Consider the following 25,709-nt stretch of genomic DNA (forward strand, 5'->3'; position numbering starts at 1 on the left):
ACTGTTGAAGAGGAGTGCAAGAATGGCTGTGTCATCTGAGTATTTTAAGTACAGGTAAAAGCCAGTAAATAGAATATTTCAGTAATTGCATTCAAAAGGTGTAACTTGTACATTATATTTATTCATTGCACACAGACTGATGCATTCAAATGTTTATTTCATTTAATTTTGATGATTTGAAGTGGCAACAAATGAAAATCCAAAATTCCGTGTGTCACAAAATTAGAATATTACTTAAGGCTAATACAAAAAAGGGATTTTTAGAAATGTTGGCCAACTGAAAAGTATGAAAATGAAAAATATGAGCATGTACAATACTCAATACTTGGTTGGAGCTCCTTTTGCCTCAATTACTGCGTTAATGCGGCGTGGCATGGAGTCGATGAGTTTCTGGCACTGCTCAGGTGTTATGAGAGCCCAGGTTGCTCTGATAGTGGCCTTCAACTCTTCTGCGTTTTTGGGTCTGGCATTCTGCATCTTCCTTTTCACAATACCCCACAGATTTTCTATGGGGCTAAGGTCAGGGGAGTTGGCGGGCCAATTTAGAACAGAAATACCATGGTCCGTAAACCAGGCACGGGTAGATTTTGCGCTGTGTGCAGGCGCCAAGTCCTGTTGGAACTTGAAATCTCCATCTCCATAGAGCAGGTCAGCAGCAGGAAGCATGAAGTGCTCTAAAACTTGCTGGTAGACGGCTGCGTTGACCCTGGATCTCAGGAAACAGAGTGGACCGACACCAGCAGATGACATGGCACCCCAAACCATCATTGATGGTGGAAACTTTACACTAGACTTCAGGCAACGTGGATCCTGTGCCTCTCCTGTCTTCCTCCAGACTCTGGGACCTCGATTTCCAAAGGAAATGCAAAATTTGCATGGTTGGGTGATGGTTTGGGGTGCCATGTCATCTGCTGGTGTCGGTCCACTCTGTTTCCTGAGATCCAGGGTCAACGCAGCCGTCTACCAGCAAGTTTTAGAGCACTTCATGCTTCCTGCTGCTGACCTGCTCTATGGAGATGGAGATTTCAAGTTCCAACAGGACTTGGCGCCTGCACACAGCACAAAATCTACCCGTGCCTGGTTTACGGACCATAGTATTTCTGTTCTAAATTGGCCCGCCAACTCCCCTGACCTTAGCCCCATAGAAAATCTGTGGGGTATTGTGAAAAGGAAGATGCAGAATGCCAGACCCAAAAACGCAGAAGAGTTGAAGGCCACTATCAGAGCAACCTGGGCTCTCATAACACCTGAGCAGTGCCAGAAACTCATCGACTCCATGCCACGCCGCATTAACGCAGTAATTGAGGCAAAAGGAGCTCCAACCAAGTATTGAGTATTGTACATGCTCATATTTTTCATTTTCATACTTTTCAGTTGGCCAACATTTCTAAAAATCCCTTTTTTGTATTAGCCTTAAGTAATATTCTAATTTTGTGACACACGGAATTTTGGATTTTCATTTGTTGCCACTTCAAATCATCAAAATTAAATGAAATAAACATTTGAATGCATCAGTCTGTGTGCAATGAATAAATATAATGTACAAGTTACACCTTTTGAATGCAATTACTGAAATAAATCAAGTTTTTCAAAATATTCTAATTTACTGGCTTTTACCTGTATGTTGTGGTGGGTGAGATGCTACGGCAGTCATTGGTGTAGAGTGTGTACAGGAAAGGGCTCAACACACATCCCTGTGGGACCCCGGTGTTGATGGTGACTCCTTATGTACATTTGGTACATTTGCAAAAAAAAAAAAAAAAAATTCAACCTTTTTACATTGTCATTACGGGGTGTTTTCTGTAGAATTTTGAGGACAAAAAAGGAATGTATTGGAATAAGGCTGCAACATAACAAAATGTGGAAAAAGAGAAGCGCTGTGAATACTTTACAGATGCACTGTACTGCCTTACTGTCACAGGCTGGCCCCCAGGGGCCTCCCGTCGATTACGCTGGCCTTACCATCATGGCCTTGTCTGGAAAGTCCACACTTTTTATGTTTGACCTATGGCTTTATTTTTTTCAAGTTTGGAAATGTTCTTGTTTTTGGATTTTTGGGACGTCTGGAATGTGTTCCTTGTGGGGAGGGTACTGTCATGATCTGTTTCTGCTTGACTTGTGTTTGGTTCCCCGTGTGCTTGTTGGTGTCCTAAGTTACACCTGTGTCTTGCCCTGACCCTTCTTTCCTCCAATCAGCTCTCTTCTCCTTTATTTCTATAGCCCAGGTGCAGTGATGTAGCTAAGCTACGTAGCTTAACTACATTTTTAGCTTGGCGGTAGCATAGCTACTTTTTTAACGGGTAGCTTTTCCTGTAGCTTACATTAAAGCTACAAAGAGAGAAAATGGACTGCAAATCCAGGCCCAAAAAATATGGAGAAAATACAATGATACCTGCATAAATAAGAACATCCATACATCACACTTGCCAACCCTCCCGGATTTTCCGGGAGACTCCTGAAATTCAGCACCTCTCCCGAAACCTCCCGGGACAAATTTTCTCCCGAAAATCTCCCGAAATTCAAGCGGACTCAGGTCCATGCGGACCTGAGTCCGCTTTCGCACAAAATAAACAGCGTACCTGCCCAATCACGTTATAACTGTAGAATGATAGAGGGCGAGTTCTTGGTTTCTTATGTGGGTTTATTGTTAGGCAGTTTCATTAACGTCCTCCCAGACCCAGCGCGGCAACAACACACAACAACAGCAGTCACGTCTACCGTAAAGCAGTTCGTCTGCCGTAAACAGCAATGTTGTGACACTCTTGAACAGGACAATACTGCCATCTAGTGCATTTGATGAAAGCACTTTTGTGCGTGCCACACATCAATGCATCATCAGCATGGTTAGAAAAATAGTTACAGAGAATAGAACAAGGATGGACAATTCAACCTTTAACTCAACAATGAGTAGATGAGTGTTATCTGTGTGTATATGTGTAAATAAATGAACACTGAAATTCAAGTGTTTATTTTATATATATATATATATATATATATATATATATATATATATATATATATATATATATATATATATAATAAAATAAATATATATTTATAGCTAGAATTCACTGAAAGTCAAGTATTACTTGTATGTATATATATATATATATATATATATATATATATATATATATATATATATATATATATATATATATATATATAATATGAAATACTTGACTTAGTGAATTATAGCTGTAAATATACTCCTCCCCCCTTAACCACGCCCCCAACCACGCCCCGTCCCCAATTACGCCCCCCTCCCGAAATCGGAGGTCTTAAGGTTGGCAAGTATGCCATACATACAGAGAAAATCCATGATGATTGGTTGGTGTTTGTATGATGAGTCACAATTGGCTAAGGTAAGGGTGAAACATTACGGACTGGCCAATCAGAGGAAAGATAAGGTGGGTCATCAAAACTAGTAAACAATAACATATAGCTCCTTGAGATACAGCATCTCGTTTTCAAGAGGGCCCCTAAATGTCAAAACAGATGGCAGGTGGAAATACATTTTATGACCAAAAAAATGGTGGCCTATTTTCACCCAGGACAATCATTTAACCTCCTGAGAACCAACATCCTAAGCAGTGCACGTTTTAGTTTTGCATCCAAATTTGTAACTGACACAAGAAATGCAGTAAACCTGTGGTTCTCAAACTTTTTTCACCAAGTACCACCTTAAAATAAACGTGTCTTTCCAAGTACCACCATAATGACCAACATTAAAATACAGTAGCGTAGTGTGCCTAAGTACTCATTAAAAACAAGCGGGGTTATTTAACAAGTTTGATAGCTGAGATAGACTCCAGCACCCCCCCGCGACCCCGTAAGGGACAAGCGGTAGAAAATGGAAAGATGGATGGATGGATGGATATTTCTGGCCACTGTAACATCACAGTTTGAATAGTAACACTGTTTGAATATAGGAAAATAAAACACTACTTTAATCAAACGATTACCACTAGAAGGAGCCGGCGTACCTCAGTTTGAGAATACCTGCAGTAGACTAAAAACATAAAATCAAATGTCCACTGCAGAGGACATTGGTTCTCAGGAGATTATTAATGCAAGATAAAAAACTAAATGTCTATGCATTTTTCTTTGTTGGATATTGGCTTGTGTATATTGTGGCTAATGTTTGTTTTTAAAAATGTGTTTGTGTTGTATTATTGATGAATAGCTACAGCACAAATATGTCAGCTCATCAAATAAAAGGATCATACACAATATTCCTGTAAAGCTGCAAGTCTCTAAGTGATGTTATTTCACAGAATGCTGCACTAGTCAGTGATCGTTTTGCTTTCAGTGCTTTTAGCAATTGTTACAGCAAGGCCTAATTAGCATTCTGTAGTATATGACTCTGCTGACTGGAAGGTCACAACAATGAAATGTAGCAAGCTTCCCGCTGACCAAAGCTCTGATCTTAAAGAATGGCCGACATCTGACATGAATGTTCTCTTTTTTATTATGTAAGTTTACGGCTCAGTTTTAAAAAATAAAGATAGAAATAAAACTTAAACTTCCCAAATAATTTGCCACAGGAAGCAAGCTTGTATTAAAAGTACATTTGCAATACTGTCGTCACGGCCTACAACTTGTGTAAAACTAACAGTGACATATATGATTACATTGTCATGATTGTCAACATTGAACAACATAACTGGGTGTGGGATATTTAAGTCACTGGGCAATCCTTTTTTTTGCACAGATAAAATCAAAATATTTTATCACCAAAGACAAGCATATTTGTTAAATGTATCACGAATGCAATCCTCAAATGCCACCAATTAATTCAATTAGGGGCACTGATAATTACATTTGGATCCTTTTTTTTTTAAGGACTCGGCATTTATTGGTGGAGACCCTTTATTTGTACACTGCATTTAATATTAAAGATTACAAAAGCCTGCGTTTTCTAAAAAAAAAATTTATACAAAAAAAAAAAAAATCATCTTACACATAGGTCCATCTTTTATTTTTTTTGTGTCAATAAAGTACTTAGACCATTGATTGAGGGACACAATTTGCTTAAATATAGTATAGAATATGTGCCTTTGTTTACTACTATATAAAGTATTTACAGATTGCTGTGTGTATATATATACATGCATATGTATGTATATATATATATATATATATATATATATATATATATATATATATATATATATATATATATATATATATATACACACACACACATGTATATATATATACATGCATATGTATATGTAAATATATACTGTACATATGTATATATTTACATATACATATGTACAAAACCCAAAACCAGTAAAGTTGGCACGTTGTGTAAATTGTAAATAAAAACAGAATACAATGATTTGCAAATCATGTTCAACCTATATTCAATTGAATACACTGCATAGACAAGAAACTTAACATTCCAACTGGTAAACTTTGTTATTTTTTGCAAATATTAGCTCATTTGGAATTTGATGCCTGCAACATGTTTCAAAAAAGCTGGCACAAGTGGCAAAAAAGACTGAGAAAGTTGAGGAACACTTATTTGGAACATCCCACAGGTGAACAGGCTAATTGGGAACAGGTGGGTGCCATGATTGGGTAAAAAAGCAGCTTCCATGAAATGCTCAGTCATTCACAAACAAGGACGGGGCGAGGGTCACCACTTTGTGAACAAATGTGTGAGAAAATTTTCGAACAGTTTAATAACATTTCTCAATGACCTATTGCAAGGAATTTAGAGATTTCACCATCTACGGTCTGTAATATCTAAAGGTTCAGAGAATCTGGAGAAATCACTGCACGTAAGCGATGATATTATGGACCTTCGATCAGTGTGTAAAGGATATCACCACATGGACTCAGGATCACCAGAAAACCACTGTCCGTAAGTACAGTTGGTCGCTACATCTGTAAGTGCAAGTTAAAACTCTAATATGCAAAGCGAAAGCCATTCATCAACAACACCCAGAAACCGCCGGCTTCGCTGGGCCTGAGCTCATCTAAGATGGACTGATGCAAAGTAGAAAAGTGTTCTGTTGTCTGGCGAGTCCACATTTCTATTTGTTTTTGGAACCTGTGTAAAGTAAAAGAACCATCCGGATTGTTCTAGACGCAAAGTTCAAAAGCCAGCATCTGTGATGGTATGGGGGTGTATTAGTGCCCAAGGCATGGGTAACTTACACATCTGTGAAGACACCATTAATGCTGAAAGGTACATACAGGTTTTGGAGCAACATCTGTTGCCATCTAAGCAATGTTATCATGGACGCCCCTGCTTATTTCAGCAAGACAATGCCAAGCCACATTCTGCATGTGTTACATCAACGTGGCTTCATAGTAAAAGAGTGCGGGTACTAGACTGGCCTGCCTGTAGTCCAGACCTGTCTCCCATTGAAAATGTGTGGCGCATTATGAAGCCTAAAATACCACAACGGAGACCCCGGACTGTTGAACAACTTAAGCTGTACATCAAGCAAGAATGGGAAAGAATTCCACCTGAAAAGCTTCAAAAATTGGTCTCCTCAGTTCTCAAACGTTTACTGAGTGTTGTTAAAAGGAAAGGCCATGTAACACACTGGTAAAATGTCCCTGTGCCAACTCTTTTGCAATGTGTTGCTGCCATTAAATTATAAGTTAATGATATTTGCCCCCAAAAAAATAAGTTTCTCAGTTCGAACATTAAATATCTTGTTTTTGCAGTCTATTCAATTGAATATAAGAATGAACATGATTTGCAAATCATTGTATTCTGTTTTTATTTACGATTTACACAACGTGCCAACTTTACTGGTTTTGGGTTTTGTATATATATATATATATATATATACATACAGTATGTATATATGTGTATACATATACAACACTATAACCAGTGTATGTGTATATACCGGTATATATATATATATACATGTGTGTGTGTTCTGGTCAACAGAAGACTGTACAAAACAACAAACACAAAAAAGTTAACTATGAAAGAAAAGTACCTGACAATCAGAACAAGACACATTTGCACATGTACAGTAAGTACCCTTACATAATAGTGGGCATTTGTTTAGGCAGTAAATACAATATATCAAAGTGCTGTAACGTTAATAACACGAAAAACACATTTTTGTACATAAGCAAACATCACGGTACATCATACCAGGTAGAAATAGTACAGGCAAGTGATGTTTACTGTGTCAAGGGGAAATTATGAGTAAAATATGATATGTAGCAGCCATGATTGTGCTATTTATTTCAACTTTATGCTGTAAAACTCAATGCAAAAAAATGTGTTGCTTGGGTCCAACATGTCAGTTTAGATGTTATATTGCCTGCCATCAGATGGCAGTAGGCCTACTTTATTTCAGATCATAACAATGTCATGATATATACATTAAAAAATGTCATCTTTTTGAAGCCTCTTATTTTTTGCATGTGACAAATATTTCAGAAAGGGTGGAAATCTGTGGTCTCTGTGTGGTCTTGCTACTTCCATGCATGATATACTGCTAGAGCCTATCCCAGCTCACACAGGCCCCTTCTCCACAGCACAGTACTGGCTCACATCTTGTTTTATGTACAGAAGGTTGGTTTACCATTTCCAAATAGTACCGTCTGAGTCGTGGTGTGAAACAGCAACAACCAGAAGGCATTAAATCACATCAAGACAAGAGACAAACAAGAATGGGGGAGACTGTGACAGTTGGCCATGATAAATAGAGACATTTTATTCAAGAGAAGATTGAGGGCAGCAAGAAAATGGACCAATGCAACAGAATGGAGACTGTGGAGTCTAACATTGCAGCATCCAAAATGAAGGCACAACAACAGAGTGAGCTAATTCCAAGTGCATTTGTCATTTTGTCATTTCATGCTGAAGTATTTCTGTGATGTCAATAAGTTTGTTTGACCAGCGAGTGATCAGCAGTCATTTACTTCACTCATAATGTAGGGCTTGCATGCTTGGAACATCTACTCTACATAACATCTACAACAGTACCTACTAGTCCTTGGTAGTACAGTAAGTCAGAGTGGGTACCATGCAGTGGAAAAGGGGCTTTCGGGTGACACACAGAGGCAGACAATCTTTCACACCTTTAGCTTGTAGTTAACATAGCAAATGTTTTTGGACTGTGGAAGAAAACCGGGGTACCCGGAGAGAACCCATGCAAGCACAGGTAGAACATGCAAACCCATATTTTGGGCATGAGGCAGTAGAGCTAAGCGATGCACAGCCTTATTCTTTCTTAGAAATATAGAATAAAAACACAAACATTCCTCGACAAAAATACCAAACTTCAAAAAAAGAAGTTAGAAGAGATGTCTTCTCGACTTAAGCGACTGTCTTCTCTTTCTCTTCCTGTGGCACTGCTCCCTCCTCTCCGGCCAGGGGAACCCAGCGTCAGCTGCTCGGTAGGCCTCATCATACTCATCGCTATCACTGTCTGGCTCAAGCGCTGGGAAAACTTGGCCTGGGAAAACTTCCTCCAGCTTGGTGGCAAAAAAGGCCTCCAGGCTGCGGCCTGCCTGCGCCACCTCTGAATCAGGCTGCGTCCAGACAACAACACAATCAACATGAGGCAAATGAACACAAGTTTGTGTAGCGGACAACTTACATAGTTGAACTTTGCACAGTTGTGGAACATGAGATAGACATCAGCCACAAACTGGTCAGGTGACTTGTAGTGTTGCGTGCTCCTCTTGCTGAGTTTGGCTCGGATCACAGACAGGTCAATGGGTCTCTTGATGATCTGATAGTAATGACGAGCCTACACAAGGATGCAGCAGCAGTTAACATTTGGATATGAATCCAAGTTCATCATAATCTTTACATCAAGGCGTTGTGTTTTGTTACACCAAACCAGTTGTCATAATCCTACATGACAGTTTGGACTTTGTTCGTTATTTTTCTGTGTTAAGTATCACTTCCAATCCTGGTGCTCTTTTTTTTGTCAGTTTTAGCTTTTTGGGCTCTGTGTTTTGCAGCATCTTTACTTTCTGTTCCTTGTCCTGCTTCACAGCTGTTCCTTATTGTTGCTGGTTCATTATTTAGTACAGTGCTTCTCTTCCTTTTTTCACCAAGTACCACCTCAGAAAAAAACACCAGAATGGTAAATGGTAAATATTTGTATAGCGCTTTTCTCCCTTTTTTAAAGGGGAACATTATCACAATTTCAGAATGGTTAAAACCATTAAAAATCAGTTCCCAGTGGCTTATTATATTTTTCGAAGTTTTTTTCAAAATTTTACCCATCACGCAATATCCCTAAAAAAAGCTTCAATGTGCCTGATTTTAACCATCGTTATAAACACCCGTCCATTTTCCTGTGACGTCACATAGTGAAGCCAACACAAACAAACATAGCGGAAAGAACAGCAAGCTATAGCGACATTAGCTCGGATTCAGACTCGGATTTCAGCGGTTTAAGCGATTCAACAGATTACGCATGTATTGAAACGGATGGTTGTGGAGGCAGGTAGCGAAAACGAAATTGAAGAAGAAACTGAAGCTATTGAGCCATATCGGTTTGAACCGTATGCATGCGAAACCGACAAACGAAACGACAGCCAGCGACACGGGAGAAAGCGAGGACGAATTCGGCGATCGCCTTCTAACCAACGATTGGTATGTGTTTGTTTGGCATTAAAGGAAACTAACAACTATGAACTAGGTTTACAGCATATGAAATACATTTGGCAACAACATGCACTTTGAGAGTGCAGACAGCCCAATTTTCATCAATTAATATATTCTGTAGACATACCCTCATCCGCGCTCTTTTCCTGAAAGCTGATGTGTCCAAGCTAGGGTCGATAGGGGGTTTAGCTCGCTCGTCTGCGGGAACAAACTGCCGCCATTGCTTGCCGTGCTACCGAAGTCCTTTGTCCCTGAATTGCTCACACACTCCAGTGTCGCAGGATATCCACACATTCTTGCCATCTCTGTCGGAGCATAGCTTTCGTCGGTAAAGTGTGCGGAACAAACGTCCAATTTCTTGCCACTTTCGCATTTTTGGGCCACTGGTGCAACTTGAATCTGTCCCTGTTCGTGTTGTTCCACCCTCCGACAACACACCGACGAGGCATGATGTCTCCAAGGTACGGAAAACAGTCGAAAAAACGGAAAATAACAGAGCTGATTTGACTCGGTGTTTGAGAAAATGGCGGATTGCTTCCCGATGTGACGCCACGTTGTGACGTCATCGCTCCGAGAGCGAATATTAGAAAGGCGTTTAATTCGCCAAAATTCACCCATTTAGAGTTCGGAAATCGGTTAAAAAAATATATGGTCTTTTTTCTGCAACATCAAGGTATATATTGACGCTTACATAGGTCTGGTGATAATGTTCCCCTTTAAGGAACTCAAAGCACTTTGACACTATTTCCACATTTACCCATTCACACACACATTCACACACTGATGGCGGGAGCTGCCATGCAAGGCCCTAACCAGGACCCATCAGGAGCAAGGGTGAAGTGTCTTGCTCAAGGACACAACGGACGTAACTAGGATGGTAGAAGGTGGGGATTGAACCAGGAAACCTTAGATTGCTGGCACAGCCACTCTCCCAACTGTCCCCATAATGACCAACATTAAAATACAGTAGTGTAGTAGCCTAAGCATTCATTAAAAACAAAGCAGTATATTCATTATTTTTGGCCACTGTAACATTACACACAGTTTGAACAGTAACACTGTGTTTGAATATAGGAAAATGAACTCAAACTCAAACAAAACATTAATCAAGTGCTTTTTTTCTGGCGTACCACTCGATGGAGCCCCCGTATCACTAGTGGTACACGTACCACAGTTTGAGAATCACTGATTTAGTCTATGTTGCCTTCTAGTTTCCTGCTAGACCTATTGCATTTCTTCTGCCTGGTTCCTAATTACCTTAAACAATTGCCCCTTGAGGGATTAATAAAGTTGTTTGAATTGAAACAACCTCCTTCCTGCCTGGAAGCGCCTTCTCGGCATTCTGGGATCACAACAACAGCCGACGTGCGGCATTGTCACACCAGTTACTCTTTGATGCCACGAGGAAAATAACCTTTCAGAGGCCACAGGCTAACTTTTATTCAGTCAAACAACACACAGGTTTGGTTTGGCTCATTTATTAGCATGGACGCAACAAGTGACGCGCTCGTTTTCGCACTACTTTGACCACGATGTGACGTCAACGAACAAAATGTATTTGTATATTATCTTTGAAATAAAATAAACACCCTTAATTCCAAAGTTGATGAAATTTGATGTCATCACGAAACTGTTTTAATAAAATGAGAGTCTATTTGCTTCAAATAGCAAATAAAACAATACACATTCCACTGGCATATGTTGTCCTTCTTTCCCAGTGTCATCACATTCTCAGATTTCTTTACCAGAATGTTACCCAATTTTTCGAGGCAGAACATGTGCTGTGCATAAAGGGCCCTCCTTTTGCGTGAAGAAGTGAATGTAAAATGTCAATGAATGAATGACCGGGTGTTTCATATGAAATTTTACCGCAAACCTACAGTATTTCTGGTCGCTTTGTGCTCCATCAATATAACGCAGATTTCTCCTCATGGCAAAGGCAAAAAGGTACTGGGTTCAAATCCCAGTTGGAGATGATGAAGCCAGGTATATACATTTATGTTTTATTATTGTTCCATCCTTCCATTTTCTACCGCTTGTCCCTCTCGGGGAGGGGGTTCCTAGCTGCACTCAGGTACACCATGTACAAGTCACCACCTCAGCGCAGGGCCAACACAGATAGACAACATTTACACACTAGGCGCCAATTAAGTGCCATTCAACCTATCCCCAGGTGCATGTCTTTGGAGGTGGGAGGAAGCCGGAGTACCCAGAAAGAACTCACCCAGTCACGGGGAGCTAACAAGCAAACTCCACACAGAAAGAGCCTTAGCCTATAATCGAAGCCAGGACCTTCTTGCTGTGAAGCATGAGCGCTATCCACTGCGACACCGTGCTGCCAATTGTAATGACGTCAAAATGGTTACTTTGCACAAAAAAAAGTATTGAATTATTTATGTCCCCTGAATTAATTATAGGACAAAACATGCATCAAATTAAATTCATGTTTGATTAGGGCTCCAATTTAACCTGGAACAGCCCTGATTATACCTTCACGAAAAAAAATCCTCTTCTGGTTGGCTCGGCAACACTATTCTCCTCTTAACGTTAGTCTGTCAGTTCGCGCCTTCCTCCAGGATATGCGCTCTGGACTGAGCCACCATTAAACGGGGGAGTTTCCTGTCAAATCCGACACTCACCTCCGTTAGCTCTGTACACATGTGTTGCTGTGTACTTACTACTACTTGTACTGAGTAGAGCTGGGAGCCTGTTTGTAAGATTGAGCACTGCTGCCACCTAGCTGCAGACGTGTGTATTGTTCTAACATGAATACTAGAGTGTAGACCCAAATAATGAAAATATCCTCTGCTGCTCGCTCCCCCACAAGAAGTGGAGACTCAAAGACAAAGCAGGGAAAACACTCACAAGTGGACTGACAGGCTCATGAAAGGGCGCGCTCAGCTGGTTACTGAGGATCAGGAGGGTTAGCCGCTCACATTTCTGCAAAAAGTAGACAAAAAACCAAAAAGCCTCATTAGAAACAAAACCTTATGGAAAGTGAGCATGATGAGTGACTTACTCTCTGATCACACAGAGACAAGCAAGGAACTGGTGTGTGCTCCCCAGATGTTCTTCTGGTCTCACAGTCATATTCACACTCTGCCTGCACAACGTCTCTGCAAAGACTGCACAGCCAGTCACCTCTGAACATAACAAATTAACACATGCTTAGAAGTTCAGGGTTTGATCAGTTACAATAAGACTCGGTTACTTACGTAGGGAACCGAATCAGAGGTGGGATGTGACACGACAGATGGTAAACCTTTGGACAACGATCGCAGCAGAGAAGCTCCCCGCCAATCAGACACACCGCACAGAAGTCCTCGCTCTCATTTTCTGTGTTTTCCTCTTCGATTTCTTCTGCCCGCCTCGGCAAAACGGGGTTCGCAATCAGAAGTGGCCTCTGACCAGGTCCAATGGGGGACTCCTCCTCTAAGTCAGAGCGTAGAGGTTGTGGATCATCTGTTGTCTGTTCATGCTCTGAATCTATGTCAATCTCAGACTCCACGGAGTCCTGAGAGTCCAGAATCTGATCGGACACAATGTCTGAATCTGTTTCTGCCGGGAACATGGGGTCAAATTCTGGTTGGGCATCTGACTCTGTATCTGCGGCACCTGACTCTGCATCAACATCCTGTCCTTCCTGTTCATCGTCTAATCCAGCTCCCAAAGCTGTTTCTGGGTCTACACCACATTCGAGACTTGACTCAGAATCCCCCATAACACCAGTTCCTTCGGCGCGTTTCAGAACTGGATTCTCCTTCTCTGCATCATCCAATTCAGCCTCAAATGAAAACTCGGGTGACGTGTCCGAGTCGAGTTGCGAGTCAGCTTGAAAGACTTCTTCTGAGACTGACCTGGGATCGGAGTCCGAGTCATGATCAAGTGGAGAGTGACTGTGCTGAGGGTCAGCAGGTGTCAGCATGGATGCTTTAGGAGAGCTGGCTCTTGCGCAATGATCCCACTCACTGTCAGCTGTGAGCAACTGGTGTTTGTCTGCATACAGTGATGATGCAACTGAGTGGGTCTTAGTGGGCTCAAGGCCTCTAGACATCCCCTTAAAGAAAAAGAACAATGTCACCCTGAATACAATCAATCGGGTCTACTTCAGACTTTTGGATCAAAAATGGAATGAGAAAAAAAACTCCATATGTACTAGAATTGTGCAATATATCCGATATAAATGAATACTATCGTCATATTGTGATAATGCATATTAATGACAAATTCTAGCTGTGTCTCGCAAATTTGACAGCGACAAGTGAACTACCGCGTCTCAGCTCACTGTAGCATTCTCACTAGCGGCTGATGTCCCTCCTCAGTGCAAAAGCTGTTTCTAATTTAGCAATTCTTGCCTCTATGGCGGCAAATACTTTTTTACAGGTGTCATTATCACTGGAGGACGAGGAATAGCTACACATGCTACACTACACACTGTAGGAGGATACAATAAGCCATGCTAACCGCTTGAATGTAAACAAAAGCAGATACAAATATTGACAGTAACAATACCAAGTATAGTATCGCGATATAGTCGATACAGTGGTTAAATCTTTTGTCATTTTGTTATTGATTACATCCCTAGACAAAGGAAACCCAACTGAATACAATCAGGGCCGATGGTAGGAAATCATTCAAATAAGTGATATTGTTACACCGCCCTCCTGTGTTTTTATCTGATTAGAACTGACTAAAAATGTTATCATTCTATAATCTTGAAAAAATAAAGTTTCAGTGTCACCATTGGTATGATCAATACTGCCCCTGTAGCTACTTGGTATTGGATCCATCCCCAAATTTGTGGTATCGCCCAAAACTGTGAATGTGAAGTATCCAAACAACAGAAGAATAAGTGCTTAGTTCATTTTAACATAACTGTAGATAAAACGATGTAACAACAGAAAGTAACCAAATATTAACAATAAATTATGAAGTAGGTTATTAATAGGTTTGAGAAAACGATACAACCAGAAATGACGCAACATATATTAGCAGCCGAATTACGAGCCTTTGTAAACCGCAGTAAAATAGTTGTATTATCATTTGCTTACCAAATAATATATTGTGATGTACATCATTATCGCAGGAGGCTGCAATATACAGTGGAACGTCGATTTACAAACTTAATTGGTTCTTGAACGGGGTTTGTAAATCAAAAAGTTTGTATATTGATGCAAATGTCCCCATAAGAAACAATGTAGACATGAATAATCGGTTCCAGCCTCCAAAAGTCCCTATTTTAATGAAGGTGTATACACTTTGAACACAATATAAAGTGCTATGCAGTACTGTATATCAAACAAACATAATAAGGAGGTGATGGATCAACTTTCTATTAAATAAAAAAGTCAAAATGACAACAAGCTGATTTATGCTCTGCTCTGCCAACACACACAGAAGTCACTATGGTGCCCTCGCAAACAAAAATCACAAAGATCCTTTAACAACCATATTGCTACAATAATAAACATTTAAAAAGGTAAAATCCACCCACATTAACATCGGCAGAAGAGGAGAACCAGCAGACAGAGGGAGAAGGAACGGGGCGGGGACATAGGGGGAAACGTTTCTGTGTGTTTGTGTCCTGGAAGAGCTGAGACCGAGGTGGAACAAGAAGAGAGATAATGTCTTCTCCCGCGCTCTGATAGAAGTCTGCTCTGGCAAAAGACCAATCTCATTACAATTAAAACTTGATGTGGTTACTTACTGTGTTGTGCTGTGGTCATGCTTGTGAGCGCCATGAATGTACTCCTCGCAAGTAGTCTTTTTTTTTTGCGCCACAGCGATTTGCTCCTTCTTTCCACGCTGGTCTGAAAGTTTTTGGCACTCTTATTGAGTTATCAAAATCGACAAAACTTGTCAAAAGCAAATTAAGTGAAGGGCCCCGCCTTGCAACAAAAGTTGTGCCCTGCTTTTTTGCCTGCAGACACCTGAATGAAGCGTTCACACACAGACACATGGTTTACGCACAAAGGCATATTTGGCTTGATCTAAAAAATTGCAAATCGAAAAGTTTGCAAATAGAGGGGTTTGTTTGTAAATCGAGGTCCCATTGTATATTGTGATCTAAATGTTAAAGCATATCGCCCATCCATACATTGAATTTATTGTTTTCATGGCTTCTCCCATCAACAATCACCACAGCAAGTTTCTACAGTAATTCACATGATTTTTGAGGCCAGAACTCCTTCCTGATGCAAACCAACCATTTATCTAGGCTTGGAAATGTAGCTTACCACCACCGAAGTGTGAATGTGGAGTGAATGAATGATGGGTTCTCACTTCTCTGAGCGCTCTGAGTATCTAGTTGATAGAAAAGCGCTATATAAATCTAATCCATTATTATTATTATTATTATTATTATTATTATTATTATTAGATTCTAGTGGCTGGGTGTTGCCCGGAACTAAACCCAAAATGTATTTTGTACAACAAGCTGTACTTAAGATAAAATATTTGCCTCTGAGAATATTCTGCTTTTTCCTGAAGTACTCGACATACCTTCTGTGTTACATGCAACAAAGTTTCATTCTTCTCTGTCGTGCTTGCAGGCAAAGGGTCGCTCTGCCGTCGTCCATGTGGAGGAAGTTGAGAGATAAGAACTTTCAGGCGCTCAAGGCACACTACTGGAACTCTGGATCTTCCAAAGTCTTGTTCAGCATTTTTGCAGCTTCAGAGGGACAACAAATGATACAACTTAAATAACTAAAAAAAAACACCACTGCATACAGTACACACCTGTTGTGGCCATTTCTTGAAACGCTGCACTTTTCCTTGGCATCATAACAAGCCTCAGCATTTACGTAAGAAGGCTCTAAGAAAGAGATAAGTAACTATTAACAATGCATCTTATATATGGGTGGAAGTGATGGCATGAGGAAGTCACCTGGCTCAGTTTTATAGGACAGTAATGGAAACCGGCGGCTTCTGGTGACGGCGATGTCAGCTGAGTTTTCCTTGACTATGCAAAGCACACCATCTGAAGCTCTTCTCTGCTTGGGGTCTGCACTGGGATACTAAACACAAAAACAATCACCATTACAAAGCACGTTGAAAGACTTCCCGGGACACTTATCTGTTTTTGTGTGCTTGCCAGCCACATAAGCTCAATATAAATCATGCGTGATGAGAGTCATCTGACAGTCTACTCTTACCTTCCTTGTTAGCATATTTGCAGCTTCAGTGCTGTGAGTAGATACTGTTGGCCTTTCACAATAAGAGCCACCGGGTGAGGCTGCTAGCTCTGCAGGGATGCTCTGGGAACGTTGTTTCCCACCAGCGCACACTGAACTCGGGCTGAGCCTGCACCGCTGTACTTCAGAGCTACAATTGTTGGCTGTCGCAGACACCTCCAGGGATGTGGATCTCTGTACGGATCATAAACATGCATAACTGAGCAGTGTTTCAAGCTGCGCCGCATGCACGGATGCACCTGTTCATGCAGTGAACAGCAGACGGGCAGCATGCGTACACGTCGTGAACAAAAACATCAATCACAGCCTATTGTAGTAAATTCAAAGTAAGTGGTTCTTCAGAGACCAAGGTGCATATTTTACTGTTGCTGATGCAATGACATCATCAGTTATCGCATGAAAATGACCCATTCAGAGAGAAGTGTGCTCCTCTTATTAAACACCGATGCGAGCAAAAACGTTATTGTTTTGTTATTGTTGCTATTGGAGCCCCTTACTGTTGTAAAAGTATAATTTGTTTTCAAGCAAAGTTGAAAAAAATTACAGTATTTTTTTATTTCTGGCAAAAAATTGGTTATTAAGCAACCAGTGTTGTCAACTATCTGTGATGAGGTGGCAACTTGTCCAGGGTGTACCCCGCCTTCCGCCCGATTGTAGCTGAGATAGGCTCCAGCGCCCCCGCGACCCAGAAGGGAATAAGCGGTAGGAAATGGATGGATGGATGTTGTCAACTTTTAACTGGTATTTCATTGTTATATACAATATCTCAGTTAGCTACAATAAAATATGGCTTTATTTTTACCTGTGTATTATTGTAGTATTTTAGTCTAGTTTTTAAATGTATGCATTAATTTAGTCACTGTATAAATTATAGGTTTTGAGCATGCATTCTATAACATGCACATCATAGGTGTGTATTGTGGTGTGGTCTGAAATAATTTTAATGTAGGTGTTTTGCAATTTATGCATTGTATCTTTGGGCATATTATGAATTGTAGGACTCTTTGAACATACACTTTATGCTACACTTTCCAGCATGGGGACGGCGTGGCGAAGTTGGTAGAGTGGCCGTGCCAGCAATCGGAGTGTTGCTGGTTACTGGGGTTCAATCCCCACCTTCTACCATCCTAGTCACGTCCGTTGTGTCCTTGGGCAGGACACTTCACCCCTTGCTCCTGATGGCTGCTGGTTAGTGCCTTGCATGGCAGCTCCCGCCATCAGTGTGTGAATGTGTGTGTGAATGGGTGAATATGGTGATACTGTCAAAGCGCTTTGAGTACCTGGAAGGTAGAAAAGCGCTATACAAGTATAACCCATTTATCATTTATATGTATTTTATAAATGAACAGTTCTATAGATCTCCTTTTGAATAACAGGGGATTGTGAGAGATGTGTGATGTGATATTTGTATATGTTGTTGTTTTGTGTTGTATTGTTTTCTGTGTGAGTAGATGTCGTTTTATAAGTCATAATTTTATAGTTTTTAGGAGTTGTGTCATTTCTTTTCTCCCATGTATAGTTTGTATGTTAGTTAGTGGTGTCATATTAGGGACTACAAATGGAAATTAGCTGATAGCGGCAGTAAATCTGGTGCACCCATCGATTCCCTGTGAATAATGTAAGGTACACACCGTCCACAAACTGGTAAAGAAACATGGTTAAAAGCATCACGTCTTGAAATAAACCTTGTCTTGATAGACACACCGCACACTACTCAAGATTAATGCTAGCATTGACGCTAGTACTAATGCAATCAACATTTTAAATAAATAATAAATACTGCGCACATACGATTGCACCATGCATAGATAAATAATAAAACAAAAACACCCTCTTAACACCCACATTCTGGTGGCTTCTGCAGTGTTTTACGCCATCATCTGCTGGGGCGGGGCAGCGCGGTCAGGTTTTAAAAATATATTTTTCTTTATTGTATTTATTAGGGCTGTCAAAATGATCACTGCGGATAATTACGTAAATAGCAGCATGGGTTGTTAAGCGGTTAATGATCAGGTTAATGTATACATAGGAGCAAAGATGAGTGAGGAGACTTGACTGTTGTGCTCACTGGCAAATTTTACTTAAATACACCCTGGTGGGACTTAAGATAACAGTTTTAAGCAAAGGAAGCTGAGATAGGCTCCAGCACCCCCAGCGACCCCGGACGGGACAAGCGGTAGAAAATGGATGGATGGCATTTAAAAATATTACTGTATGACATTCTGATAATACATTTGTATTTGTGTCCAAATCTTGGGCTCCTCTTTTTAAGCTAATTTAAATTATGCAAGTAAGTAATAACCTGCGAATCATCATGCTTAATTAAAATTCAAAAGTGTGATTAATCTGATTTAGAAAAATCCTCATTTGACAGCAGTAGTTGTATTATTTAAAACATTGGCTATAAGTCTGAAAACACTTCCACTCTTTTTTTTTTACACATCCATATTGAGGTCAGGCCGACAGAGTATCATGAGATTAAAACACTTACTTGAGCCGTGCCTCTTCAGGAGACATATGAAAGATTATGAATGTGCTGCAGAATAGACTCTAATCCTTCTTTTGGAAAATGATGTGGAATGTAGGAATACAGCTCAGGCTACTAACAGAGCTGAAATGATGTTCTACTATTCCCTTAGCGGCTCATTAATGGCAAGTTAAGTACATAAATGATTACGCTCAAGTGGTTTTATGTCATATTCACAGGCTGTGACACACAGAAACAATGCATCTCTGTGATCCAGCATCACTTGAATTTTTAGGGGGCAACTATGTTTTTTTCTGTCAGTAAAAAGGCACAGTGTTCTCGCCTAGATTCTGAGATGCTTTGCAGTGAAATGTGAAACTGTTTTCCCATCATCCTTTCTTCATAAAAGCAGAACCTCGTTTGTGTTCTACCATCTGCTTTCAGGCAAGCTGTCAACTATGGGAAGTGATCATTCTGCCAATAAACTAAAGAGTGTATTTATAGTTTCAGGCCTCTGCAAATGTTTATTAAAATGGAATCATCTTGCTCCTTATTGCATTATGTCAGCCAAATAAATAAGTCAACATCAATATTTCTTATTTAAGTTAGGTTTAGCCTGGTTGTTTCCTAAATAACATTTTCCTTGCATTATTGCCTGTGTAGGGAATTTGCTTGAATTAGTAAATCAATGTGATAATATGCTGAAGGCCAGATTTGACTGGCAACGCCCACATTTAAGGCTTGCTCAACTAAAAGTGCACATTTGGATTAAGTGACAGATTTAAGTCGAAGAGAAGAATGGTACGCAGCCAGTATTAGTGCAGTTGCGCACCTTTTTTCATTTAAGCACATGGGAGAAGAGGGCCCATAATGATTATTGTAATTCATTCAACTTAATTCCCAGTAGAGATCACTGTCTCTCACCTGGCTTGTTTGACCACATAGTGTCTGTGCAGGGCTGGTCCTCTTCTGCTCTTTCCTCTGTTCTGCTTCTGGACCATCCTGAAAGTTCTGTTGTTGTTGGACAGGACTCGGCAGGCTTCTGTCGGACTGCGACTCCTCATGTTCAGCTTCTTGTCCACAACTCTCGTCCACTCTGCATTGCTCCTCCCAGCTCTCCTCAGCTGTGGCGTCTTGATCAACGGCTGTATCGTCCAGCACCTCCTGCAGAGTTGCACTGCTTGACAATTTGCGTGGACAAGTCTTGTGCATCTGGCTCTGGCGTGGCCTCTGGTGGTCTGCACTGTGAAGACCATGGCCGACTGGAACATTTCCTCTGTGGTGATGGTGATAGACATGAGATTCAGGCAGAGACTGGGACTGGGATGCACTTGCTTGTGGTGAACGACCACAATTAATCTGGAGGGGTCCCATGACAGGGGCGGGTGAAGGGCATTGTGAAGATGTTTGCAAGGCAGAGGAGTTGTTTGGGTCCCACAACCTCTGCAACTGCTGACTCTGTACCCGAGAGGCAATGGCAGGTGGAACATAGCTTGAGTTGTAGAGTGAAGCCCCCAGCTGGCTCTTGTCCAGATCTGACTGAGAAGTGATGCCATGCAAGCAACACACCTGGGGCTCGCAGCACAACTGGTACCCGCAGGCGGACTCTCGTCCTCTATGGCACACGGGCGGGAGAGCCAAGCAGGTGATAGGCTGGGGCCTGAGAACGGTGGCACAACTCAAGCCCTGAGGGTAGGGACAGCTTCCACCCTCTACAGTCAGCTGGCCTGCACAGTTAGAGTATGAGAGTAAGACATAAATATTAGCATCCACATTAAGGCTACACAGGTATTTAAGGTTCTTACTCCAGAATAAAAATAAAGACCATTCACACCAACTCAATGGCGTTAGACCACAAGACAAACTAGTGCAGGGGTGCCCAAAGTGGGGCCCACAGGCCAACTTTGGCCCGCAAAGTCATTTTGTTTTGTCTGCTAAATGGTGGCTTCCCAATACATAAACATGTTCATACTGACCTCTTTCAAGCTCATACTATTATGGATAGCATGTCCGCATGGCTAACTATTTGGCGTCAATAGAATGTGAGAATCTCCACTACCTTAAATCATATGGAGCTAAACTCCTCACTCATGGTGCTGCTGTATGCTTAAAATCGATATATTTGGCCACCGGTCTATTGGCACATTTTCACTTTGGCCTTTGGAAGGAAAAGGTTTTGGCACCCCTAAACTTGCAAGCAACAACAAACAACATACAATTAAAAGGCCATTTTGGCTAAACTGGCTATTTCTGGAAAAGACACCAAAGAAAAAGTACCATATTCACCCGAATAAAACCTTTTTTTTCTTTGAATTTTGTTTTTATCTCATATTCGGGACTAAAAGAGTGTCATCAAACTGTTGAGCAGATAAGAAAAATATGATATTATTCTTTAATTACAATCAGTTGTTATTTTACTAATTATTGAAAAAAAGGATAACTTTTTTTTTTCCAAAACGGGCCTGAGTTCAGCTGGGATAGGCTCCAGCCTCCTCTTAACCCATGAAACGGACAAGTGGTAGAAAATGTTTGGATGGATGGATGGATGGGTCTTAAAAGGGGTCATTTTATATCAATGTTGAGTTATATATGGGTCAATACGGTACATTCACTCAAAAGTAAATACCATGTTGATTTGATTTTATGTGTAACTAAAACAGCCTTCTTGTGAACCAAGGACAAACCACAAATAAAATTATGTTATAAAACATCTTATTCTCACATGGGTTGGTGACTGAACATTCAATACCATCATCATAGGTACACATTCCTGTATAATTGATTTCACCTAATGAAGACATCTGCTTCGTCCAGTAGCTTGCATCCCAGTTGAACTTGATTTTGACCGGACTCCAAGTGTCAGACTGCAGTGACGAGTCAAGCAACTGTTGGATTTGCATAGAAATCTAAAAGACCAATAAATAGTGACATTGGAAGACAGATAAGTCTTTCATGAGCTGGTTTGTAGTTAACATATAGTCTTTTAGAAATCTAACACTTAAAGGGGACCCATGATGAATTTAGTTTTTTCCTGATTTATAAATGATACAATGTTGGATGCTCGTGTTAAACAATGTCAGAGCATTAAATCATAAGGTTCATGCATTTTGGCATGAGCTTGCATATGGTTTTAGAGGCCTCTGTTTGCAGGGTTATTTACATTTATTACATTCGGTCAAGCTCTCAGCTAGAGAGGGAGGAGCTCCAAAAACACAATATTTTAATTTAATCTTGGCATGTGCATAATAACACAGACATGCGGTGATATAAATGCAGCTAAAAGCAGCTGTATTTTATGCACTCATTGAATCGAATCTGAGGATGCGCAGGTACACCTAATGCTTGGCCCGGTGATTTGATATAATGTTTATGAAGTTTATTTCTGACAGTATCTAAAAAAAATAGCAGTGACGACTTCAAGATATATGTTTAAACAGTGTACATTTTCAAAAGATAAAATATGATATTTTTGGAGAGGGTGGGGTGTGGTTTCAGTTACAATCTGGGAACGACTCCACACTCAAACATCATGCAGACAGACTACGAAAAAGGTTATAAAAGTGACTGTCGAGCAAAATAGACACCAAAGCATATCCAATACATATTATGTAGACTGCAAGGATGTGTTTTAAATGTAAATTCCAATCATCATAGGTCCACTTTAAGAAATGTCATACTAACTTCATATAAAGTATATAAAAAATGAGAAGGTACAATTATTTTCTGACTTTTTACAATGGTAACCAAAAAATGTGTTCTGTACTGAAATAACAATGAATAATTGGGTAATGTGTGTGTTTGTATCTGTAAAGGGAATTACAGCACAAACGCAGATGCAGTGTCCTATGGTGTGTGTATCCATCATGTGCAGATACTATCAAATATGTCTGTAAAGCTCAAAGAATGTAAACTATTTTAACAGTGCATGTTTTGCAGACTTCTTCCCTCTCCCAGTGAACATATATTTATTATTTTGTTGTCGTACCATTCTACTGCTGAAGAGCACAGGGCCCTGACAATGGTGAGATGTAGCCCAATTTATGAACTTCTGCACATGGTCCAGCTGGCCACACGTCTCTATCGCCCCCTGCAGCTGGTCCTCCAGACACTGCTGAAAGTCCTCAGAGATTTTCTGCAGTGAAACAACATGTATCCAGTCTCATGTGACTATGACACCCTGGGAGACACTCTCTGGCGGCTCCTCCTCTCCTATATTTTGCAAAATGTTTAAACTGCTCTGACAGATCATTATGGCCTCTCATTTGTTTGCTCCCAGGACTTATTACGCTTTACTGATTCTTTGAATTTACATTCACTGGCTAGCTGAAAGATAAAAAGGAAAGAAAGAGGAAAAGTAATTACCTCCAGTTGCTCTATTAATAGGTTAGCTCGTTTGTTAAGCTCATTCATCATAATCATCTTTGCCATTTTAATCTGGTTTTCAGCCTTCCTGTGTGCAATCTTGACTCCATGAACCCTACAAAAAGACAAAAAAGGCAAAGTAAATCTCATCTGACAGGCAAAAAAGGCGATCGTAATATAAATTCACAGGTCACAACATAAGTAAACCCCTGGAGTGTATTGATGATCTGGTCAAGAGCAAAGATACAAAGACATTATTGCTTAGTTTGGATTGACACCGTCAGGAAAACATTCATTTAGCATTCATTCATTTAGGGGCCCCCTTGAAAACAAAATACTGCATCTCAAGGGGGTACCCCAAATAAATGTAATTAAATGTATCTAAATGTTATTACGGTGGTTGTTATTTGCAGCGGAAAAATTGCACAGTATTCTGTATTTTTTTAGGGGGAAAATTACGTTTTATTTTTTCTAGGGTTGTACGATCTGATATAAAATCTAACCTCTAATAAAAGCAGTCCTGCAGCGCGTTTATTGTAGTCATTACCAAAAGGTAAACATGGTTAGCCAGCAGCTACAACAGCTAAGCATATAAGCTAGACATATGTAGTAATTGAACAATATTGAAGTCTAAAATAATTTGTCAATACAAGCAAGTATCAAATAATTTTAGTTGCATATTACTTTCATATACAAAGCCAGAAGCTTATTAGATAGTATCCGGTAACCAACACGCCCATATCATACAACTTACTAATGAGCTTAACTTAATAATTTATTGTGACCACTAGGTGCCACCAAAAGCAATTCCTACTTCACTTCAACTTAAAGACAGTGTACATTAATTTCATTCCAGATGGTTAATAATAGATTGTTACTGTTTTCATACCTACAGTAGGATTGTTCTCTGTTTGACTAATTTCATTTAATCAAACCTTTTCTAACATTACACCAAGGTTGTCCAAAGTGTGGTCAGGGAGCCTGATGCCGCCCGCAGCTTGTTTTTTATTGGCCTGCGACATATTCTTCAGACAAAATAAACATGTCCTGCATTAGAACATTACACACAAAAAAACACACAAAAAATGGATCCCATCCAAATCCCTCCCCGTAACTGGGAAAAAAATGACCGACGGGGCTTGTGCGTTTTAATGTACATCGTTGATTATTTTAGCACGTCCTGTCAGTAATTTTATAGAAAACATACTGTACTTTGAAGTATGTGTTTGTTTTTTTTATATTTCTTTATTATTCCACATGGTTACCATAATAGTAAATAAAAAAAAAAGTATGTATGTGTTGTTTTTTCAGCTACACCAGGAACCACAATTATTAACATCCTGTTGAATAAATATATCTCTGACTTAAAAATGGGCAGTATTATCCTTGTAAAATCACAATTTTTGATACAGCTCTTATACTGGATCATATCAGATTTGTAAAGGTTTACTTAATGAAGTGTAGATGAATGCTATATATTGTAAGTGGTTGTTTTCAGGCAGAATTGTACTTATTTTAAACAACAACCTGTTTTCTATCTGCTTTGCGCTGTTCTCCACAGCAGACCTTCTTTCTTCCACCTGCACCATCAGGCTTTCAAACAGCCACCGCTGATCCTGGAGAGCCTTCCCAATCTGCACCACCCTGCACACATGACAGGTGCACAATTTACTGCAGGAAGTGCATTAATAAACAAAGCCAGAAGGCATGGTGTTTCTCCTGGGGTGCAGGTGACCTGATAAACAACAGCTAGACAGTATCATGAGCAAAAACAAAAGCCTGTGAATACTTAATGGCTATTAGGTGGGCCAAGGGGGGTGTTTATGCAGATATTGCTGATAAAAGTGACAGGGAAGTTTTTAACCTGTGCTGACCCCTTTTTTGCAGTGTCCTTGTACGATGTGTATGTGAGCACTGACCTGTGGGTTTTGTGGGAGGACACGTGACAGCTGCTGCAGCACAGGAGGTCACATGACTCACAAAACAGCTCCAGGGGCTGCTGTCTATGAGAGTGGCACATGAGGGAACAAGGATATGTTCCTGCACCTTAAAAAAACAAGGGAGCAGATTGAGG

General features: G+C 40.3%; 1 protein-coding gene across 2 annotated transcripts in view; it reads right to left on the minus strand.

Annotated features, from left to right (window-relative positions):
• Positions 1-7,678: 7,678 nt before the first annotated feature.
• The window catches only part of trim66 (tripartite motif containing 66), a 30,438-nt gene continuing 12,407 nt past the window's right edge, over positions 7,679-25,709 (minus strand). Inside the window, exons 3-17 of one of the 2 annotated variants that reach the window (XM_061963964.1) lie at positions 25,555-25,681; positions 25,163-25,279; positions 23,636-23,750; positions 23,259-23,405; positions 22,062-22,158; positions 20,198-21,000; positions 16,768-16,980; positions 16,500-16,629; positions 16,352-16,427; positions 16,115-16,283; positions 12,829-13,670; positions 12,633-12,756; positions 12,479-12,553; positions 8,592-8,744; positions 7,679-8,523 (exon numbers count right to left, since the gene is read on the minus strand). In XM_061963964.1, coding sequence (XP_061819948.1) covers positions 8,287-8,523; positions 8,592-8,744; positions 12,479-12,553; positions 12,633-12,756; positions 12,829-13,670; positions 16,115-16,283; positions 16,352-16,427; positions 16,500-16,629; positions 16,768-16,980; positions 20,198-21,000; positions 22,062-22,158; positions 23,259-23,405; positions 23,636-23,750; positions 25,163-25,279; positions 25,555-25,681 — 3,425 coding nt within the window. In that variant the 3' untranslated portion in view covers positions 7,679-8,286. Of the gene's footprint in view, positions 8,524-8,591; positions 8,745-12,478; positions 12,554-12,632; positions 12,757-12,828; positions 13,671-16,114; positions 16,284-16,351; positions 16,428-16,499; positions 16,630-16,767; positions 16,981-20,197; positions 21,001-22,061; positions 22,180-23,258; positions 23,406-23,635; positions 23,751-25,162; positions 25,280-25,554; positions 25,682-25,709 lie in introns of both variants that reach the window. The other variant, XM_061963962.1, reaches the window with a different exon arrangement.

This window comes from Nerophis lumbriciformis, linkage group LG06 (assembly GCF_033978685.3).
Source record: "Nerophis lumbriciformis linkage group LG06, RoL_Nlum_v2.1, whole genome shotgun sequence".
Lineage (NCBI taxonomy): Eukaryota > Metazoa > Chordata > Actinopteri > Syngnathiformes > Syngnathidae > Nerophis > Nerophis lumbriciformis.